This window comes from Malaclemys terrapin, chromosome 1 (genome assembly GCF_027887155.1).
Source record: "Malaclemys terrapin pileata isolate rMalTer1 chromosome 1, rMalTer1.hap1, whole genome shotgun sequence".
Taxonomy (NCBI): Eukaryota; Metazoa; Chordata; order Testudines; family Emydidae; genus Malaclemys; species Malaclemys terrapin.
This window is the reverse complement of record NC_071505.1, coordinates 67,617,733-67,641,024: the sequence shown is the minus strand read 5'-3', so window position 1 is coordinate 67,641,024 and position 23,292 is coordinate 67,617,733. Positions and strand designations below refer to the sequence as shown.

Here is a 23,292-nt window from a genome sequence, read left to right as displayed (position 1 = left end):
TAAGTAAGAACAGGGCTGTTGGATTTGACATACAGCACATACAATCAAAAAGACAATACAGTAATGGACAAATATATAGATGATATACATAGATAGATACATCTATGAATAGCTTTATGTCTATATAAAATATATTTTATACACACATTAGATAGATAGATAGATTGATAGACAGAACTATATATGAACAGAAAGAGAGTGGATTAGACATAGAAATGGGTAGTTAAAATATCTAGAGAGAGATAGAAAATAAGACACTACAAATAACTATTATCTTTACCTGGCATTTAGTATTTTCCATTTTTCTCTGAAAAACTTCCAAGCAAGATCCCTGCCATGTGGATTTCGAGCTACATGGATTATGACATCAATTGCGTCTTGATCCAGGACAACTTCTGAATTGAGAGACAGGTTCAGAAGCCTTTAGGAGTGAGTCGAGGGGAAAAAAACTGTTTAGTTTTTGCCAATAAGATCCTTAAAGCTCGTCATCTAACAATGAAACAGCAAAGACCAGAGATTGCTAAAAGATTTATTTAAATTGCCAGGAGAGCTCTGATTTTTATTTGTGAGATTCCAAAGATCTCACATACTTCTGAATAAAAAAAAAAAACCTTCAGTCCTGCAACTGGATTGTGAGTTCTCTAGAAGTAGGAAGATATTTAAGCATAATTGCAGGTGGAATATTTTCAATGAAAGCTGAGATCATGTGAAATGCTCTTGACTGCATGTATCTTTATGAACTCTACACTGAGACCATGTTGATCAAAAAGTTGCCTAAGTGAACCTGGCCCTATCTATGGTTTAGAAGTGAAATCATGAAAAATCCATGCATTTGCAAGGGTCTCAGTACAAAACCATGTGACATTCTAACTAGAAAATGATTCTGTGCTCTAAAAACAGGCTCTCTCATTTACAGATAAATGCTGAGATGGGGAAGCAATATCATTACTGCAACAGTTATCAATGACAAAGAATCAGAAACCATAAATAGATACTTCCACCTGTTTAACAAGTTTCTATCATCACTGCAAGTTAAGGCTTCTAACAATATTTTCTTCTCAGATACCGCTGTGGTAGAATGGAATTTCATCCAAATGAACTCCCATACATCTTCATCCATCAGTGAAACTCCTGTACAGTAAACGACATCTCTGACGTTTAGTGGGATTCTAAAAAAGCAACCCATAGAGCATTGCATTATTAAGGAGATTCAGAGTAATGAAAAGGGATGTAGGACATTACTACTTTAATTCCTGTAAAAGTCCAAAAAAGCATAACAATTACGAACTTTTGGTGAATTACACTTATCTTCAGAGTTTTCCCTTCACTGATAACTTCCAAAATCATATATTGAATTGGTAAAATTTCTGGTAGCGTAGCATAGCATATGCCTGGAATTCCTTTCCTCCACCCATCCATCACAACTCTATAGGTGTGTAAAGGTATAGTCTTATAGCTTCCTAACTCACAAATGTACCATATAAGTACAAAGGCACATACATTAGCCTTCTAACTCAGCACACAGATTCATGCATAACAAAGCCAGACGGGACCACTGTGATCATCCAGACAGCTCTCCTGTGTATAACAGGCTGTAGAACTTCCCTGAATTCACTCCTGTTTGAATTAAAGCAGATCTTTTAGACAAACATCCAAGATTTATTTAAAAATTGCCAGTGATACAGAATCTATAACAGCTCTTGGTAAGTTGTTCCAATGGTTAGTTGCCTTCACTGTTAAAAAATTGTGCTTTACTGCTGGTCTGAATTTGTCTAACTTCAACTTCCAGGCATCAGATCTGATTCCTTTGTCTGCTAGATTGAAGAGACCATCATTAAGCATTTTTGCCCCATGTAAGTGTTTACAGCCTGTGATCAAGTCACCCCTTAAGCTTCTCTTTGTTAAGCTAAGTAGAGTAAGCTCCTTCAGTCTATCACTATAAGGCATATTTTCCAATCCTTTAATCATTCTTGTGGCTCTTCTCTGAACGCTCTCTAATTTACCAACATCCTTTTTGAATTGTACAGACCAGAACTGGACACAGTATTCCAGCAGCTGTCGCACCAGTGCCAAATACAGCAATAAGATAACCTCTCTATACCTCAACTCCAGGTCCATGTGTTTATGCATCCAAAGATTGTATTAGCCCTTTTGGCCATAGCATTGCATTGAGAGCTCATGTTCAGCTGATTGTCCACCACAATCTCCAAATCTTTCTCAGACTCACTGCTTCCTAGGATAGAGTCCTCCACCCTGTAAGTATGGCCAAAGTTCTTTGTTTCTAGATGTATACATTTATATTTAGTCATATTAAATTGCATATTGTTTGCTTGCGCCCAGCTTAACAAATGATCCAGATCGCTCTGTGCAACTGAGCCCTGTTCTCTTTAGTATTTACCTCTCTCCCAATTTTTGTGTCATCTGCAAATTTATCACTGATGATTTTATGTTTTCTTCCAGGTCATTACTAAAAATGTTAAATAGTGCAGAACCAAAAACTGATCCCTATGGGACCTCATTAGAAACATACTCATTTGATGGTGATTGCCCATTTACAATTACATTTTGAGACCTATCAGTTAGCCAGCTTTTAATCCATTTAATGTATGCCCTGTCAATTTTATATTATCTAGGTTTTTTAAATCAAAATGTACCCAGATGCCTTGCAGAAGTCTAAGTATATTAAATCAACACTATTACCGGTATCATCCCAATTTATGATCTCATTAAAAAATGTATCAAAATAGTTTGACAGCATCTTTTTTTCTATACACCCATATTGACTGGCATTAATTATATTACCCTCTTTTAATTCTTTATTAATCAAATCCCATATCAACAGCTCCATCATCTTGCCTTGGATGGAAGTCAGATTGACAGGCCTATAATTACCCAGGTCATCCCATTTACCCTTTTTAAATGTCAGCTCTTTTAAAACTCTCGGACACAAGTTATCCAGACCTGCTGATTTTAAAATGTCAAACTTTAGTAGCTGCTGTTTTACATCCTCCTGAGTGTAGAACAGAAAGAGAGGATTACCATATGATATAACAACATTATCTTTTCCCCCCAAATACAGTAGAAATTTTTTTATAGAACACTTCTGTCTTTTTTGCATTATTGATAATTCTACCTTTTCAATCTAGTACTGGACTGATACCATCGTCAGGATTCTTTTTGTTTCTAATATACTTAAAAATTCCTTCGTATTGTCTTTAACTTTGCCGGCCATAGAGTTCTCCTTGTGTCCCTCTGCTTCCCTTATCAATTTCCATAATTCTTAGTAATGAACATAAATCAGAAGCTAACAACGTCCCCTTTTTTCCATTTAATATTTTTTTTATTTCTTATAGCTGCTTTCACTTCCTCGCTAAACTGGGCTGACTTTTTAATCTAATACAGCCTTCTTCCTTGATTTTGACTTTTTGGGCAGCTAGTAAAGTGTTCTTACACAATTCCCAATGATCATTCATATTTTTCTGATTAAATTCTTCCTACCAGCTGATTTGGCTCATAATTGTTTTCACGTTTGTGAAACTGGCCCTTTTAAAGCACCAAGCAGGGCTTAAATTTAGCCAGAGCAGAGGTCCAGTGAATGTTTTCAAACCCACAGAAGCCCTGGCATCTCCTGTAAGGCAGGAACCCCAGCACCTGTGGCCGGGCTACAGCCCCAAGAGCCCTGGCGTCTGCTGCAGGGTTAAAGCCCTGAGCCCCAGCACCTACCACGGAACTGAAGCCTCGAGCCCTGGCGCCAGCCACGGGGATGAAGCCATGAGCCTTGGCGTCTCTTCCCCCATGGGTCAAAAGCCCGGAGCCCTGGTGCCTCTTCCCCCACAGTCTGGGCTGAAGTCCTGAGCCCCAGCACTGCTCACCCCCCATGGAGCTAAAGCCCTGAGACCCCTGCCCCAAAGCTAAAGCCTGGAGCCCCAGGTCTGTGGGGCTCCGGGAAATAATCTCTGAGAATTTAAGCCCTGGTACCAAATATATATTTCACTGGGTTGGGCTTTATTCTGTGTGCACATTATAAATATGATCGAAGTCATGATCGCTTGTATCCATGTTATCATTATTTTTTAGTTCAGTTCCTCTTTATCTATCAAGACAAGGTCTAATGTAGAATTTCCCCGTGTTGGATGCAATACTTTTTGAGTTAGGAAATTGTCATCTATAATTAGAAATTCTAAAGACATTTTAGTACTTGCAGCATGAGACCTCCAGCATATGTTACTCCAATTGAAATCCCCTATGATCACACAATTTCCCCCCCTACACATTATATATAGGTGCATAAGGAGCCAGTCATCATGTTCCCTAGTGTGATTTGGTGGTCTGTCGCAGACACCATCTAATAACCATCTTGTGCTTTATCTATTAAGACACTGATCCATAAACATTCAAGATCGTTTTCTTTTGTTATGGTGCTATGTAGCTAAGCAGCTGATGGTGTGATGTCATCTGAATAAATACTGCCTTACAGTGATATTGCTGGGAGAAAAGTAAATACATGGAGACTCACCTAACTGATCAGCATGCCAATGGGTAAATCAGCTATGCAATAAAGTCTGTCAGTTGACGGACAGCTCAGATAATTTAATCTCAGACCATCATTTACTGAAGCAGTCTCTCAGGGCCAAATTCACAACCTGGCACAGCAGGTACAATGGTACCAATAACATACATTAACAACTGAGTTTGGCTCTCAGACTCTACTATCCTCTTTCTCATTTCTGATGCATGTTATCAGGTATAACATTTTCCACTGAAAAATATTTTTACTGATAAAAATAGAAACTTCTCAGAGAAATGTATGTCTGCTTTGCTGAATATTTCCTTCCTTATTATTACAATTTTTACCAAAAATCTAATGCTTCCAGTTACTATTGCTGGGCTAAAATGTGTGGGGTGCAGCATACTGCAACAGCCATTTAGAAATTTGAAAAAAGACTGTCATTATGGATACTGTCAAACGAATATCTGAGGTGCAGTATCATGATACTGAAAGACTGAGTGAAATTTTCTTTGTAAATTTTATTATAGCTTACACTACTGCAAAAGTTACAGTGAAGGTCACATCGAGACACGCTCATTAAAAGCCCATTTTTTTCCACCTACTCAGAACTTCAGAAAATTTTTTTGTGGGCTGAAGCTTTCTATTCTTAGCCTCAACTCAATGGTGAGTTTTATTGTAATATTTCAAGAAAATCCCTTTGGTCATGTTTCAATCATTGGGAAGTGAAGATAATATGCCTTTTCAACATTTTAATGCTTCTATTGCTCATCGGTACATCAAGAGAAGTAGGAAAAAAAGCCTCCAAACCATATATTGGCCACTGAGACAAGGCAAAGGCATTGTAACTCTAAACGGTTAAGAGAGGTCCCAGCAGAATTATGTCTTAGCCTATAATAGTTCCCCTATATGGTTACAGAACCATGTTGTCTTATCCACATTACCAACAAACCACTGTGTGAGAACCCAGCCACCCCTAACCACGACAGATAACCTCACATGTGCATGGTTATACTTACAGCACAGGCAAGTCCTATCTGTCTAATTGAAACAGACACAGCACAAACCTCCAAACAACAACAACAAAAAAATCTAATTCGGAGTCTCTTGCTGGTGTTGCTGCCTTCTTTCACCCATTACTTTTTAACCATTCTGTAACTCTCCTAACATTGGCAGAGCTCAGCCTGTGCCCAGCCTACACAAGTGATTCCTTGGTTGCTAATACCGGTGGAGATGCATCAATGCTAGACTAGGAGTAGGAAAACTGCCTAGAATTCTTAGTGTAGACAAGGCCTATGTTATCAGAAGCTGTCTCCAGACAAACTTTCTAACTATAAAGATAGTTAAATACTGGCATAGACTTTCAAGGGAGGTTACGGAATCTCTGCCATTGCAGGTTTCTAACAACAGATTGGACAAACACCTGCCAGGGATGGTCTAGGCATACTTGCCTCTGCTTCAATATGGAGGGCTGGACTAGATGACCTCTCAAGGTCTCCTCCAGCTCTACATTTCTATGATTCTGATTCTTAAATAGTAGCAGTAAAGGTGTGAACTTCTCACTTCTACCAGCCCATTCACTTCAATGAGTTTTAAACGTTATTCTCCAAGCCTTGTTCATCTCAGGGAGGTGTGAATTTAGGGTGAGATTTTTCAAAAGCACATAACTGAGGGCAGGTCTTCACTACGGGGGTGGGGATGGATTTAAGATACGCAAATTCAGCTACGCGAATAGCGTAGCTGAATTTGACCTATCGGAGCCGACTTACCCCGCTGTGAGGACGGCGGCAAAATCGACCTCTGCAGCTCCCCGTCGACCGCGCTTACTCCCACCTCTGCTGGTGGAGTAAGAGCGTCGATTCGATCAACTGTCGCATCCCGACGAGACGCGATAATTCGATCCCTGAGAGATCGATTTCTACCCGCCGATTCAGGCGGGTAGTGTAGACGTAGCCTGAGATAGAAGCACAAGTTCTATTGAGTTTGAATGGGAGCTGTCCATGAATGGGACGTTTCAAACACTAACAGGTGCAGGCAGTTTATTCCTTTCTTTTTCAATAAGCACCCACAGAAGGAAATTAAATCTAAAAAAACTCTATTAATGCTACATTAAGTTTACATATGTAAACACAAGAAATCAGGGAATACTAAAATGTGCTGATTTACATTAGTGGAGGATTTGTCTGAATGTTTTCTAAATCAAATTAACTTAACTATATTGCAACTACATCGATATTTCTGATTATTAGATGCATTAGCACACATACGTACATAGGCATATAGACACATTGTATGCAATGCGGACAGTTTACTCTGAGAGTATTCATTTTTTATTCCCTGATTATATTTGTATGCATGTTTAAATGCTGTCTAACTTCAATGTTGCATTATTTTTCATCAATTTTGGATTTAATACATTGACAACAATGAGAAGAATGTATGTTTAATGAAAATCGGATGAGGATATTATCATGATATTTGGAGCGGACAACTGATATCCTCAGTGAATGTAACAAAATTAACTAACCAGAGTCAGGTTTCACTGTACTGGCAGAAGTATTTTATGTCTTGACTCAGATATTGTATCATGTTTAAAAGAGAGAGTAGCTCTTATTGGACTGTCCCAACAGAACGGTTTTCTTTAGCTTACTACAAGATACACAACTTGTCAACAAAAGCAACAAAAGGAACTAAAAGGTATCTGCAAAGAAGTAATTCTTCGCAGGTTGATTGTCCCATTAATCAGAGTGGCACACATTGCACATTGGAGAGATTACCACTCAGTGTTTGGATACAATCAGTAGCACTGCTGAAATGAACACCGTGGCAGCTAGGGGGATGTCTGACCTCAGAATGATAGTGAGGACAGAGTTCCTTGCTTCTGAGGCTTCCATCATCTTTCACAAGTTACAGCACAGCTCATCAGACTCATCAGACTTTCCTGGCTACCTCATCTTTTTTGTTTTATGTGACAAGAGTAGTGATCTGAGCATCAGCACAGGCAGTAACCGGAAGATCATTTGTATCCTGTGTGGAGGAAGGGAAATTTGGACATGGATGGCATTGATCACATGTCAATAGCCTGAACACCACTATGTATTTTGTAAATGAAACTCTTTTGACACCAAATCTGTAAAGGCACATTTGCAGCACCACAGCAGATCTATTCAATATCATACAGCCAACAGCTCTAGGGAAGTTTTTAGATCTCCTTGTATAAGCTAAGTCATTAGGACAAAATGAAATTAAAAAAAACCCCACACACTGTTTTTTAAAGCCTGAGCTTCAATAACTGTAACACCTATGGCTATGAAAAGCTACAAATTACTCCTATGAGAGGCCTGTAATCAGGATTATAGACATGGGGTTCCTTTCTGTGGAAATGAAAATTGTTTATGAAAATGTGAATATCCCCAAAGTCATTTCTCTTTAACTATTGCCTCAACAGTAAACTTTCTAATTGAATTTTCTCCATTTCTGAGGATTCTTGCTCCCTCTTCCCTCCAGTTATTATGGGCCTGTATTTCATCGTTATCTAAACATGTGAAAATCTCTCAGGTCTAGATTTTGTAGTTGTACAGCTCCATGGAAAATGTGCTTTTAAAATTACAGTCCCATAGCACCAGTTCAGCATGCAGACTGTTGGCCTACTGGATTAATTGAACTGAACAGGTAAAATTAACTATTGTTTCAGTATTATTGAGCTAGTAACACTGAAGAACATATTCTCTTGTTGTATTAAATCTCTTCTGGGCTATGTAGGCTGCTGTCATTTTAAAAGTGATAATATAATGGACACTTCTGAGGGATGATAAAAATTAATTTTTGAAAGCAGCATTCTGAATGCTGATATGATGAATTTAATCTTATTTGTCTTGCTCAACAGATATGATGGTGAGGATAAGATATTAGGCCAGCAAGGCTCATGTTTAAAATTTAAACATTTGGAAAATATGTTAAAAATTTAACAATAAGAAGAAAATTAATTAAAATCCTGCTGTGCCTTTACAGGAAATCTTTTTTTTTACGATACTGACTAGTAAAGCTTTACAATGAATTAAGAATAATCTTCTAAGTTAAAATTAATTGGTATGTACTTGCTCCTATTTAAACAATGTTCTAAAAATTGGAAATACTCTTATAAAATCAGACCATAATTATTTATCTTCTAGGCAAATTGTGTTCTAATTTCTTAAAATGTAACTGCATGCAGTTTAGTCAGTTCTCTGATTAAGTGACAAATTTCATTACCATTTAGGCTAATATTTGGCAAAGGAAATTAATCAGAAGCTCCATTCTTTATTTTTTTACAGTTTACCTTTAACGGAAACTTATTTTCCTTGATGACTATATTTATAGCATTGTTTATTAGGTTACAAAGCTCAGATAATATTAAAAGAATGGCACCCATGGAATAATGTATTAGCACTGCATATACTAAAACATAAAACAAATGATGCCACATTAGTAACAGTACATTGTTATGTGTCTTTTCTAAGAAGATAAACACAATTTTTGCCTCTCTTCTTTACTTATTTTTATTACGGTAGCCTAACTCAAACCTGGGAATCATTGTGCTAGGTATTATACATACACACAGGAGGAGAAGGTCCCTTCTTCCAAAGTGTTTACAATTGGAATAGACACAACAGACAAAAGGTGAAATTTTGGACATAATGAGGTCAGTGGGAAAACTTCTACTGATTTTAGTAGGGCCAGGATTTCACTGAAAGGGTGGTAGAAGGGAAGTCTGATTATCCCCATTTGACACATGGGAAACTGAGGCACGGAGAGATTAAGGGACTTACATAAGGTCACACTGGATGTCTAAGGCAGAGCCAGGAATTGAACCCAGATCACATGAGGTTCAGTCTAATGCCTTAACCACAAGATCATCTATCCTCTATCCAATAACTTTTTCTAGCTACACCCAGTGCCAGTTATGCAACATCATTTTTTAATGTCTGAATGGCAAGCTATACATTAACTTGTGCAGCCCATCTCTGCTGTAGATTTTTGTTGTTTTGTCCTTTGTTGGCATTTTTTCTACCCCCAAAATGGCCCTGCCTTTCAAATTGTTTTTCTTTATTGTGGTTGGTATTTTGGTTGTTGAACAAACAAACAAACAAAAGAAATCGATCAAAGCTCTAAAGTTTTCAAATTAATTTGTTTGGGATGTTGTTTACTTAAAATCAGTAGAAGGGGCAGGAGATTTTTCTGTGATCGCCTAGAAAACTGAGGAAGCAAAGCTGTTACTTGGAGGAAGTGCCCAATAAACAACACATTTTCTATTTACTTGTAACAAGATGCAATCCTTTCTTCTATTAGACATACTCCCTAGATCCTCTTTCACAACACCATCCACTATTTCCTTGATTAACTCATGCACTCAGCAGTCTTTTCTTCCTCCTTAAACAGTTTTATTGACTTGACTGTAAGATTCCACTCAAATGTTCTTACAACCTATCAATTAGTTAAATTACTTCAGCAACATTGGCTGCCACCATCTGGCTGTACTCTAATAACATTGCAAAATATAATGTATCTCTACATCTGTATGCACACAGATACAGATCTTCAACAATGAATTTTCAAGGTCATTAAAATTTACAGAAGTTGATAACATAGAAGAAAGGATCTAGGGTTGTTTGTTTGTGTTATGTTTTACATTTTATATACATATATGTATGAAAAAATAGTCTTTTCTCTGTATTCCCACAGGTCCCATAAGTCTAATGACTTCTGAAAATTAAGTGATGAACATCAAAACTTTGTACACAAGTAACGTGTCTTCTAGATACCTCACACAAATCATTAACCTTTTAGGCCACACATCCACAAACACTCATGCTTCCGATTTTTAGGTTAAGCACAGGTATAAGTGTTTGCAAGATCAGGGCCTTAGTGCACAGATGTGAAATGAAGTGACAAAACAATGCATCTCAAAGCAGCAGACAGAGGAAGAAAGAGAAGAAAAAGAAGAAAAAGAAGGAAAACGGTTACTTTTGGTATATGTATTTGATTATCTGTCATTTGGCCCAGATTTCATTAGAATGTATATCAAATAATGACTAAGAAATCTCCGTTATCTACCATTGACCTGAGCCTACAAACATGTTGCAACTGTTGTTGCAGTTCAATGTATTTTTATGGTGGTATTTCCAGAGTAGTTAAAGGTTGATCCAGTAAAGAGGTGAAATAAATTAGGCAGCCAGATTAGTGTGAATCAATTGTCTCTTGAACAATACAAATTGTTCTTACTGACTATGACAATCTAGTATTCTCAAATTAGGGCTCTTGGGTACTATTGTGTTTGTGCAAATTATATGACCGATGACATTCTTACTTCATTACTTGCACTTTTCTTATGACTGATATAGAGAAAATTAACATCATTAACATTGCACTCAGATATAGGAGTATTTTACAGGGAACCCTGTGAAATAACAAATGTGGAAACTACTGGACAAGCCCCAAGCTGAATGGATACATTTAAAAACATCTCTTACAAGATAATTAGATCTCAGGATGCTACATTCTAAAGTGTTAGCTTCAATTTCTAGCTCCCATATTTTCCTCTTTAGTCTGTGGTGTAAAGGAGAAGCAAGATGTGCAAAAATGGGTGCTAATGACCTGAAACTCATGAGAGGGATGGGAATGGCTGTTTCATGGCATACCTTCTCTCAGAGGGTCTATGGAAACACCTCTGTACTGATGATAAGTCAAAGCCAGAACTCTATGGGTTTTCAGTCAGACCAACGTTAACTTCCTTCTGTTCCCTGCAAAGGTGGTTTGTTGTATAGACACAGAAGGAACCTTAATGTCAAGATGACTTTTGTGGGAAATATGACCTGAGGGTAGAGAGGAATATGAAGGCCAGGGTGCAGAATGCATGGACAATCCATGTTTTGCAAGGTTTCTCGAACATTCTTTTTCTACTTACTCAAAGTGGCAATCCTTCTCCTGTCAGGGAAGCCTGTGGGGCCAACACCATGACGTGAACTTGTGGAGACTGCAAAGTATTTTTTCTCTTTTACAGATTTTGTTTCCATGGGAGGGAAGCCTGGAATAAGGTATTTAAGTATTTTGGCTCACAGCCATTCCTGAACCCTTCAAAATTATATTTATGATTAATTTGTTTGTCCTTTATGGCTATGAAATCTATCAGGAATCCTGTGGTTAAAAACCAGGACAGATGTGCATGCAGGATCTCCTGGCAGTCCCTACTTATTCTTCCCCACGAAGTTGGAACAGTGCCCTCTGGAAAAGTTCAGTGACTGTTGTGTTATGGAAAAGATGCTGGACAATATTCTATTTTGACAGGATCAGTTCACTGTATCATTGTAAATATCATCTACTTTGCTGGATCACACTGGATCACATCTTCTGATCCAAGAGAGCTACAAAAAGTATACTCAGAATAGAACAAAGAAAACAAAGTGTTAAAAAAGTTGAATATTGTATATCAGCTGGGCTAAACTACAAGACAACACCCATGTCAATAACCAGTTGATTAAAGGTTACCAGATCAGAATAATGTCGCTAACCTTAGAGGTAAATCTTAGTCAAAAGAGAGTCTGTTTCACAGATGCAAGGCCAAGAGATGCCAAATCTATAAGAGGTTTCAAGCTTTCTTCTTTAACTATCAGAATGCAGCCCTAAACTTACCCAGTTTGAGTCCTGTGAAAATTGGATAATGAAAAATATTGGACACCACCAGCTGCTGCCACTGGACATAGCTTCAGACCAATATCCTAAGTAGTTGAGAATGATCAAAGTACTCAGTACAGAAAAATAATAGTATAAATAGTAAAAGATAAATTAAATCTAAAACAGTAGGTACCTAATCAACCAGGAATTTGAAATAGCCTACAATTTACCTGTATTAACGATGTGATTCAATATGTGATAGTAATTGTAGGTAGTCTGTTAATCATGATAGTTCTCAAATCACAGGTACTCTATATCTCTGATCTCTATTCTGCATGGGGATAGCCAGAAGATTGAAAACCCAATGCATGTTACTCTAATTGATACTGAATCAAATAAAACAAATGCACGTGTTAACAGTTTTCTGTGAAAAAAAATCAAGCAATTAGTCCTACAACTATTTGAACATAGATAACGGATGAATAGGAATGGGCTACATTTCAAAAGAAGGAAAAATCTGAGAATCCATTGGTGACTGGCTCTGAATATCCAATGCCCTTTCCAGTGGGCTTCACTAAGTCATGCCTTGGGGTGTCACAGCAGATGCTGACAGGCCATCATTTACTATGACATCACACTTCAGGAGTTTATAAACTATTGTCCTCTGCACATTTCTTCCTGAGCTTTAGAGGTTAGAATGCATCCAAAGCAGAAACGCTGCAAATGCTAATGCTCTTAACATTGTTTTTTGCCTTCAAAACCAATGCATTAACGGAGGTTAAAAAGGTTAACAAGGCTGATTCTCAAGCTCAGGCAGACTTTGTATGGTAATTTTGCTAATTTTTTAGGCTGAACCACAATGCTCTCATAACTACAGAGTGTGAGTAATGTATTTCTTCACACATGAAAGAGCTTCACAGGGATCATCCCAGTTAAATGAAGGTAGCAGCAAACATCTTAATTTTCAGCAAGCAGTAGCTTCTGCTGCATAGTATTTGCCTGTATCTTGAATTCTACGATCCCCATTCCTAAATCGACAACACTAATTTCAATGATTGTATAAAGAATGTTCCTTATTCCTCATAGAAGTTTCACTCTTGTCCACTTATGGAAGTATGTATTCATCTTACTGCAGCAAGATCATGTTTGCCATGCTAAGCACCATCAGCAGCATTTGTGAGGCCTGAAGTAAACTGAAGTGGAGCCCATAGTTATATAAAAATATCAGATCTGTATTAATTTAATAATTAAAAGGAAAGTGAATCTCACATTAAAATTTGTTCTCAGGTTTTCAACAAAAACTTCATATAAAATTTCTTTCGTTAGATCTTGCTAGGATTAAAATCCTGTACAGACCTGGAACAGAATCAATAAACAGATCCGTTGACACTCCTTGGAGTCAGTTACTTAAGGCTGGCTATTTGGTTCGATGCCTTTGTGATCAAACGTGTCCTTTGAGTCATGCTCTGGCATTCTTTCCTGGCAGAGTGGCTGAGAACTGCACTGTCATTAAGCATTTTGCACTCTAAATTATCATAATTTTTTAGCCACAGAAATGGCTGCAATCTCTTTCTCGCATCATTTATTTTAGGACACAAGTATCAGGAGATGAGATCAGCTATTGGCGCACCAATGCAGTAGTCGGCACCTTTCAGAAGTGGTGTTCCGAGTCTTTGTTTATTTACTCTAATTTAAGGTTTCGCGTGCCAGTAATACATTTAAACATTTTTAAAAGGTCTCTTTCTAATAGTCTATATAACTAAACTATTGTTGCATGTAAAGTAAATAAGGTTTTTAAAATGTTTAAGAAGCTTCATTTAAAATTAAATTAAAACGCAGAGCACCCCGGACCGGTGGCCAGGACCTGGGCAGTGTGAGTGCCACTGAAAATCAGCTTGTGTGCCACCTTTGGCACACGTATCATAGGTTGCCTACCCCTGCAGTAGTGTATTAGTGTCACAGAATGGAATTTCCTGTGGAATAGATGAAATTCACAGAGTTGTGGAGAATGTCCTTCTAAACCTCATGAGCACTCATCTCATGTAGATTAGTGTATGTTTTTTGTAAAGAAGATGTGAAAGTAATAGTGTTGTGCCTGGAAGTCTAATGGTGTTATTCAATATTGCTGGTATTAAAGAGAAGACTAAAACACTGGGAGATATAATTATTTTCTTTAATTCTGCATTTAGTTTTAACCCCAAAACATATTTAACTTTTCAAGTTATAAGCTACAAATGTAAGTACTACTGGCCAATTCACGATTGAGCTTAAGAACATAATAACGGCCATACTGGGTCAGACCAAAGTTCCATCTAGCCCAGTTTCCTGTCTTCCGACAGCAGTCAATGCCAGGTGCCCCAGAGGGAATGAACAGAACAGTTAATCATCAAGTGATCCATCCCCTGTCGCCCATTCCCAGCTTCTGTCAAACAGAGGCTAGGGACACCATCCCATCCTGGCTAATAGCCATTGATGGACCTATCCTCCATGAACTTATCTAACGCTTTTTTGAACCCTGTTATAATCTTGGCCTTCACAACATTCTCTTATAAGGAGTTCCACAGGTTGACTGTGAAAACAGTCAGTGTGAAAAAAACACTTCCTTTTGTTTGTTTTAAACCTGCTGCCTATTAATTTAATTTGATGACCCCTAGTTCTTGTGTTATGAACCTAGGTCTTTTGTTATCTTGATCAGCAGTGGTAACTTATTTACATGGTAAAGAACAAAGCATAGTAAATACATGATTATTATAATTATTTTAATCTCCTGGAGTGCAGAGTACATGGTAATTAATTTTAGACCTACCATATTAAACAGTATTACTAGGAAACCTGCAGAAATATTCAAACAGTATAGAGGTATACATTACTGTAGTTGATTATTGCCCTTCCCTAGCCCACAATTAAATTACGCAAGTAAAATACATAAACATTTGGGATGGAAAGAATCTCTAAAGAGCCATCTAACCAAGCATCACAGCAAGATTTATTTTGTCATTCCCAAACCATTCCTAATTAGATGTGTGTTCACTCTAACTTTGACTATATCCAGGGATGGAGATTCCCTAGCCTTCTTAGCCACTTGTTCCACTGCCTGTAAATTTGTACAGTCATAAAAGCTTAACTTAATATTAGCTTATATTTGTATTGAATCTCATTTGATTGATGTCAATCTACCTCCCCGGTATTCTTTTGTACTCTTATGTTCCAAAGAATTTTCAATACTTCTCAATTTGCATTGTTTGTAAATCAGCTCTTTGGATTAGCCACTCCAGCTTCCAAAATAGATCATTCAGGGCAAAGCATTGCAACGTTGCCTTTATTTTTTACTATAGTATTCAGTAAACTCTGGGTCAGACTGTACTCATATGTGGAAATACCACAAAGGAGACAGAAAACACTTCCTTCAAAGTTTCTTTTAAGTTCTCTTATTGGAGGTAGCATTCCCCAACCTCTAGGGGACAAACTGGGAGGCCAACCCACAAATGCTGCTGATATTGGAGATTTGTTGGGGGAAGTGGGGCACCTATGCAGAGATCCTCTGCCTCCTTTGATCAGCTCTTAGCCCTCTGTAGCTCTGCCCTGGTTCCCTGGCAATGTGACTCCACTGCAACTGTATTGCCTGGAATTTCCCAGCAGGTGCTTGACCACTTTGTTCTGCTTTGTGGAAATGATTCTCTAAGTACAGTATATATAACCTCTGGCTGTATTAACTTTGTTGTTAACACTGGGAGGAGGGAGAGATGATGCATATCTCTACCTCCAGTGGTCTTTTATTAGCACTGTGGAGAATTGTCAAAATGCTCTGGAGAAAGGAAGGGAATGCTCCCATTGAGACAGCAGTCTCTCCTTTTGTGGGAGAAGATGCATGCAGAGAGAATGGTACAGAGATACTATGGTTGCAACTGACAGTACAAAACAAAAGGTAGCTTTTAAGGACATGATGTTATAAGAATATTCATAGTACATCAAACTGAGTGAAGTACAGTTATGATCACAAAGATAACAATATAAAAATGGCACTGAATTACATATCTCTTCCTTGTATGTATTCCAAGATGTACTTTTTTGCCCATTATACTCATATTAGCCAACGCGGTTAAGGGAGCGTGTTCTGGCTTCTGTTCTGGCTCACACACCATGTTAACTAAATTCTTATTACAGAATTATTATTATTATTGGTAATAACAGAATCTCGGTGATATGGCAGAAAGCTGAACCATTATATAGCCATACTACTGTATGAGCAAAAATAGATGTGTTGATCCTATATAAATGTTGATACTGTGAAGTACAAACTAATTTTATGACTACTAAGCTGCTAAACTGGCAGAAAGTTTCTCAACTACAATAAGTGACCTTTGTGATGCCTTTCCAAAATGAGCAGACATGGTATCAGCCTGTCAATGAGTTAGTCACATTCAAACGTGGTGACTGTTTTGAGAACAGCAATTGGCAATCTCTGGGGTGGGGAAAAAGATCTGAACTTAGAATCTTACGAAATAAATAAAAGAAATCTGTCTTCTTTGCAAGTTGCACCCTTATTTATCATCTGAAGTCAATCCCTGTTCTATAATTACATTATTTGTGGTGGCTATTTTTCAAAATTGCCCAGTTTCTTTACAGAAATGTATTGCTTTAACTAGCTGGTATTTTTCCTCCTCTGCCTCGCTCTGATACCTTTATCATAACATTCATTGTGCTCCGGCAGTCACAATCTTGGGCTCCCAAGAATGGCCTTGTGGAAAAGGTAAGATTAGTTTTCAGAAGGCTCCTTAAATGTGTTCCTTTCCTTTCTCGCTATTGTTAGCAAAGCAATAAGCTTTTTTCTGATGCCTCCTTCTTCTCTAGTCCTTTAGGGGGAAGAGGGGGAAGCTTTCCAGGGTGACAGCTTTTATATATTGCATTATCTACTGCTGTGCAATTTAATAGATTATGTTAAATGTGATTAACTAATTTTGCTGTTGCAAATGAGTCTCAGTAAATTACTTTTGCAGATCCTTTCCTGTGATTCTTTCTTTGTATTTTCCTCTTTGAATAGCTACGTATCTAGCATTGTTGATGTTTGCTAATTTTGATATTGATAAGGATTCTCTTAAAAGTGTGCATGTTTGGATTCATCATACAGAATTAACCCGACAAATCCTTTAATAACACTTTCTTTTTGGAGTTTGGGGCATATTTTCATAGACTCTGGATACTTTTTTCCAAAACACTTAAGTGACTTAGAAGAATAACGCCTAGATTCAAAGTAGGATGTAGGTGCGTACCTGCCATTTTAGGCGCCTAAATCCAACATCTAGGCACCAATGGAATTCACAAATCCACCATTCAGCTGCCATCCAAGTCTGTAGCACCTACATTACTATTGATAACATTTCCTAGGGGCCTATGTTTCTTCTAGTGGCCATGCACAAAGCTGCCTAAGTTCTGATGCCATTGACCTGCTCAGCAACTAGTTCATGCTTAAGCCCTGCCAGGATTCACAAACTAGGCATCTTTCTGCCTCTCTCGCCTGTGGGATGCCTCACCTGGGGTCGTAAATTCCACTAGGCAGCAGGGTCCTTAAAAGTTACAACATGGAACATTACAGTGCTTAACTCCCTTAGGGTGAATCTAGCCCTAAATCCCATTTTCAAAGTCACTAAGGGTATGTCTACCCGGCGAGCAGAAACCAGTGGCAGCGAGTTTCAGAGATTGGCTCTACAAATTTGGGCTCACGCTACAGCACTAAAAATAGCTGTGTTGGTTTTAGGGTTCAGGTTGGAGCTTGGGCTCAGAAACTCATTCCCCTCCCTAGGATTTAAAGCCCAATCCCAGTGTTTACACAGCCATTTTTAGCACCAGGAGCTGTAGATCTGAGTTTTGAGACTCGCTGTTGCAGGATTCTGCTTGCCATGTAGTAGACGTTTTCCCTAGGGGCAGGTTTTCAAATGTATGTAGGCACCTAATGGCATTTTCAAAAGTGCCTAAGCAGGTTTCAATGGGAAATTATTTTGATTTTAGTGGGAGATAGGCACCTAACCTGCTTAGGTGCTTTTGAGAATCCCACATGGCATCTATCGGCATCCTTATGCACCTAAATACCTTTGAAAATAAATGCCTAATTCAGTTTTAAAAATGGGACTTAGGTGCTTTTGAAAACTTCACCAGAAATAAAATATTTTACCTAGAAACAAAACATCATATCCCGTGATATGCGGAAACTGGTTTCCTGCCTTCCACCAGATGAAAAAAAGGATGATTCTTTCACAAGAAAGCTGTGGTCCTCACCTGTACATGCCTTACTCTCCATGAATAACTGCATGATTTAATAATCACACTACTTTATCTATTAATACTCTGCACTTTTATGCATACTTTGCACATTGTCAATGACCTGACAACCCAAATCTCTGGCTGGTCTGCTTGCCTACTATAGTTCTTGCCTGTCCATTATACTGCTGCTAATGCCCCCCATTGCTCCTATTACATTACTCCTCCTTGAATCCCTCTATTAGCTTCCTGCCTCCTACGGCATCTCTTTCGAGTTCTGTATCTTGAGTTACAAAGCTCTACATAATATTTCCCTCTACTACATTTCATCATCTCTTTTCCTCCCTCTCTCTTTCAGGTCTTCTGAAAACTTTTACCGCACTCCTCCCTTTATCTCCTTTCCCACTTACAGCTTCACACTTTTTGTCATGTTGCCCTTATTCCTGTCTTCATCTACCAAGCATCCTCTCTTTCTTCCATTCCATCCTTCCTTAAAATCAACCTCTTTTTTTCCTCAGGAGGCTCCATTTGCCCCATCCATAAATTAAGAGATCTTTCCCACCCCTTCTAGCTCTGCAGCGTCACAGCAATGTTTTAAATGACAGCTGGTGAGTTCTGCTTCATTTTTTACCTGTATGCAAAAAGTGTGTAGACAAAAGAGACACACTCATACTATAATGGTTCTGAGTTGGGTGGACGGGAGATGCATTTTTGTTCCACTTACCGGTTTCTATTGCTGGAAATCCAATCTGAGATTAATGTTGCAGCCTGTTGGTGACAGTGTTTATTACCAAAGCTGCAGGCCAGCATGATGACTTCTCGACGCAATTCTCTGGGTTAGTCGAAAACACAAATAAAGACACTAATGACGTCACATTAATAAATATGTTGAAATTCTCAGAAGAAAATATTCTAACCTTTCTTATAAGGAGCTGTTAATATTTAATTAAACAAAAATATTAAAGACGTGGTAACTGTATATCTTTGAGTAACAACTAAGTACCATGTTGTTACAGTTACAATTTTTAATTAAAGGCCATGGATCAAAATGGGCAGTATTACATTCACACAACCCTACTAAATTCAATGGTCTCGTGAGTTCAAATCCCAAAGTCTCCGATGGAGCCAGCACTTAAATTAAAGCTTAACAGGAACATGTCTTTGTTCTCAAAATTCCAGGCAGAGGAAACTGATTCATAGCACCTAGCCCCCTCAAGTGAGGAGAAATAAAAGGAGGAAAAGGATAGAAAGGTATCTCATGATGCTGAAATTCACATTAAGTATTGGGAAAGCACTTTACTACAACTATCTCCTGTGAAAATTAATAAAAAAAAATATAACAGTACTCATGTTGGTAGGCAGCTTGAACAAGGGATCTGTTTAAATTATTCGTTGGCCATCCAAGTTTGAGGTACATCGCTGCAACTTGTTTTAAAATATATTCCTGGAAGAAAAAAAATAGGTTAAATATATTTTCAGAATTAAACTTCATTTTTGATTTTTCAGTTCAAACTTGAAATACTGTTGATTGATGTTTTTAATAATGCCCCACTTTCAAAATTCTTTGATTTGGATCTCGTATTGCAATGCTTTTGTATGCAATCCCACTCTTTACTTGAATGGAAGATGAATCTACAGAACAGCTACATGACTGGGTCTACTGGGTTAGCTAATTTAATGGTAAAGAATACAGCAGTTTATAAATTGTTTACTTTAACAGTATTTTGAACTCACAATACAAAAGTGAAGTGTTGCTGGAGCTTGGACAGGCTAATGCCTACTCTAGCTAAGCCAATCTTGACTTCACAATGAATGTCTGAATAATGGCCATCATTAAACATTTAAACTGACTCACTTAGCACATACGTAATGAGAGGTTGCGGAAGTCACGGATTCTGTGACTTTTCGCAACCTCCGTGAGTTCTCCAGGGGCCAGTGTGGCTGACCTTAGGGCCGCCCAAGCAGCTGGCTCCAGGGCCAGCAACTCAGGTGGTCCCTGGGACAGCCACACCAGCTACTGCTCCGGCGGCCCCCAGCAGTGTTCCCTGGACGGCCGGCCAGAGCAGCCATGGTCCACGGTCCCAGGCAGTGGGACAGAGCAGCCGCAGTCTGCTGCTCCGCAGCTGGTGCCACTGACCCTGGGCACACCTCCCCCAGCAGCAGCCCCCCAGTCCCTTTCAGCAACCCGCTGCCCCATGTTTCCCTCCAGCAGCAGGCCCCCACGCTCCCCTCCAAGATTTAATCACAGGTATTTTTAGTAAAAGTAATGGACAGGTCATGGGCCATGAATTTTTGTTTATTGCCCATGACCTGTCCGTGACTTTTACTAAAAGCACCTGTGACCAAATCATAGCCTTAGCTATGATCGTCTTTATTTTCATAGCTACAGCGAAACCATTACACAGGTGCAGCCAACTGATCTAATAATACTAAACAATGTGTGCTGCATATCAAGACTGGGTTATATAATGACACTATTTCAATGTCCATTTAGCTGTTGCTGTGTATAAATATCAAAGCCAGCACAAGACATGTTTTATCTTACTCTCACATCTTGCACATTAGGCATCTTTACATTCAGTTACAAGTTATGAAGTATACTATTGTCACTGTAGTCACAGCATAATTTTCTGCCACTAGAATTCACTGCTTTGAAAAAAAGAACTGAAATGAACTAATGCAAGAGAATATCCATTTTATTTTTATGGATGCATGTGCATATGTGTGTGATGACAGAACCAAAGGAGATGCACTGGATAGCTTTCTCGAGCAGATAAGTTATTCTGTGACTATAATGAGTTTATATTTCTTCTGCCATCAACTCTGCTTTCAGATTTCAGGAAGAATCAGTAGTGGTAAAACACAACCCTAATTAATTTTGACCATTTTTGTTTATTAAAATTGTATTCTCTTTACACAGTCATGTCTAAAACTAAACAGCAATCACTGTCTAATAATGATTTTTCAGTGCAGGTAATGATTGACTAGGAAGATGAAAAGTGTAATTTTACATGAGAGCGATCTGGTTTGGAGTTAGAACCAGATCATAGGTTCATGAAGAAACATTTCCAGTATTTCTTTATTAATCTGTAATATAATCCTCATATAAATTCTCCATGCCAGCATGTATCTGGGTGTATTTTAAAAATGTCTCCTTAAATATACCAGACTTTATGTAGTTTCTTCATTTCAACTGTACTATAAAATTATGCACAAGTGGTTGGGCATTCAATTTATGCAGCGTACATAAAATTCACTGACAGTACACAGGCGTAATACAGCTTATAATTGTTAATAAATACAATTAAAGTCTGTGTCATAAACAATGTTCCTTTTAACAAATATGCTTCAAGATTAAGCAACATTTTTTCAGGTAACATTTTAAAATGTTTGTCATGTCTATTTGGATTATCTACTGTTTGCTGCTACTGTTGTTCTCCTGGTCCCAATTATGAATAGGTTTTTGACTCAGTTGTGATCTAATCCTCGTTAATTAAGGGAAATGCATTGACTTCACTATGCCTTTCAGGATGAAAATAATGACTAACAATATAGACTGCAACTGCATGCATCCTGCTCAATTCTGTGAGCACATTTTCTGTCCATGCTTATTTTGGGCCTCAATGAAAGTGTAGTCCTGTGGCTCCAGAGAACTATAGAATTTTTAAGAATCAAACAACTTATTTGTCAAAATATTTTATAGGAAGAACAGCTAAGTTTCCTTCTACTCATTATATATGCCTCAAATAGCCCTTATCACTGTTCAAATGCAAATGAACCTAAGTTTGACAATTGCTACATTTAAATACAAAATAATTAGAAAGAAAGTTAATATCCCTAGATCAATTACAATAACTGACTGTGGACTAGTTCATCTCAGGACAATAGAAAAGAAGAGAATATATCTTTTACATTGAAAATGTTGTAGTTTTCAGTGCGGTCCAGCAATTTATCTAGAGGATAAAGAGCTCGGCTGGCAGCATGCCAAGGCAGAAAATCCTTCTCCTCGGAAAGGTATCTGATAATCTCCAGAGGAATATTCTGAGGCAAATAGCCAGCTCTGTACAGTCAAAGAAGTTCATGTTAATTATTATTTTCAGAGAAGATACATGATGATGCAAAAATGAGGGTTTTTCATATGCAAATGAAAGGCAGAAAAGCATGATAAATACATCACATTATAATGAAATGAAAGTCAGTGTTAGTAAAAAAAAAACCCAACTCTTATGTGTTGAGTGTCTTTTTACAGGATGCCAATATCCCTAATTTAAATAGAAGCCAGTGTCTATTAAAAAATGCAAAGAGTAAAGTAGCTGAATAAAGAAAGAAAGAAAGAAAGAAAGAAAGAAAGAAAGAAAGAAAGTATTTTATTGCTACAGTGTAGACAGAATGTGGTCTAAACAAAATCAACAAGCCCAGGCATTTTGCTTCTCAGAAAATTTTGACAGGTCATGGGCAACTGAGAAAAACTGATTGTGAAGGGACATTCTTTAGTTTCAAAATTCCTCCCCCAGCTCCAAAAGCAGCTTTGTCTGATGTCTATTGCAAACCATTTTGGAACAAGTTATATTGTTAAACTGAAGCAGCACTCAAAAGGATCACAGTAGTTAATGATGTGTTAGCTCTTCTCATATAAACTCCATTTTTTCACTAGCTTACAAGTCAATCAGAGAGCGGCTTCATCCTTTCATTGGCATAAAGAGCCTCATCCAGTGAGCGAAATAGTTTCACAGAATTTCAAGAAAGTTGTTTAAAGTAACATGTTTATACAAAGTGTAGCAGATATACAAACATTTAAAAGTTTATTTTTAAAATTCTATACTGGAAACTTCAAGCTTCAGGATTTTTGTTCATTTTTCCTTTTTGAACTGCTTTATTTC

The 23,292-nt window shown here is 37.8% G+C and overlaps 1 protein-coding gene across 1 annotated transcript in view; it reads right to left on the bottom strand.

The window, feature by feature from the left end:
- The window catches only part of TRHDE (thyrotropin releasing hormone degrading enzyme), a 308,520-nt gene that overhangs the window by 15,077 nt on the left and 270,151 nt on the right, over positions 1 to 23,292 (bottom strand). Inside the window, exons 13-17 of the mRNA XM_054026638.1 lie at positions 22,325 to 22,472; positions 19,759 to 19,856; positions 19,137 to 19,244; positions 1,002 to 1,169; positions 281 to 421 (exon numbers count right to left, since the gene is read on the bottom strand). Of these exons, the coding sequence (XP_053882613.1) occupies positions 281 to 421; positions 1,002 to 1,169; positions 19,137 to 19,244; positions 19,759 to 19,856; positions 22,325 to 22,472 (663 nt within the window). The remainder of the gene's footprint in view (positions 1 to 280; positions 422 to 1,001; positions 1,170 to 19,136; positions 19,245 to 19,758; positions 19,857 to 22,324; positions 22,473 to 23,292) is intronic.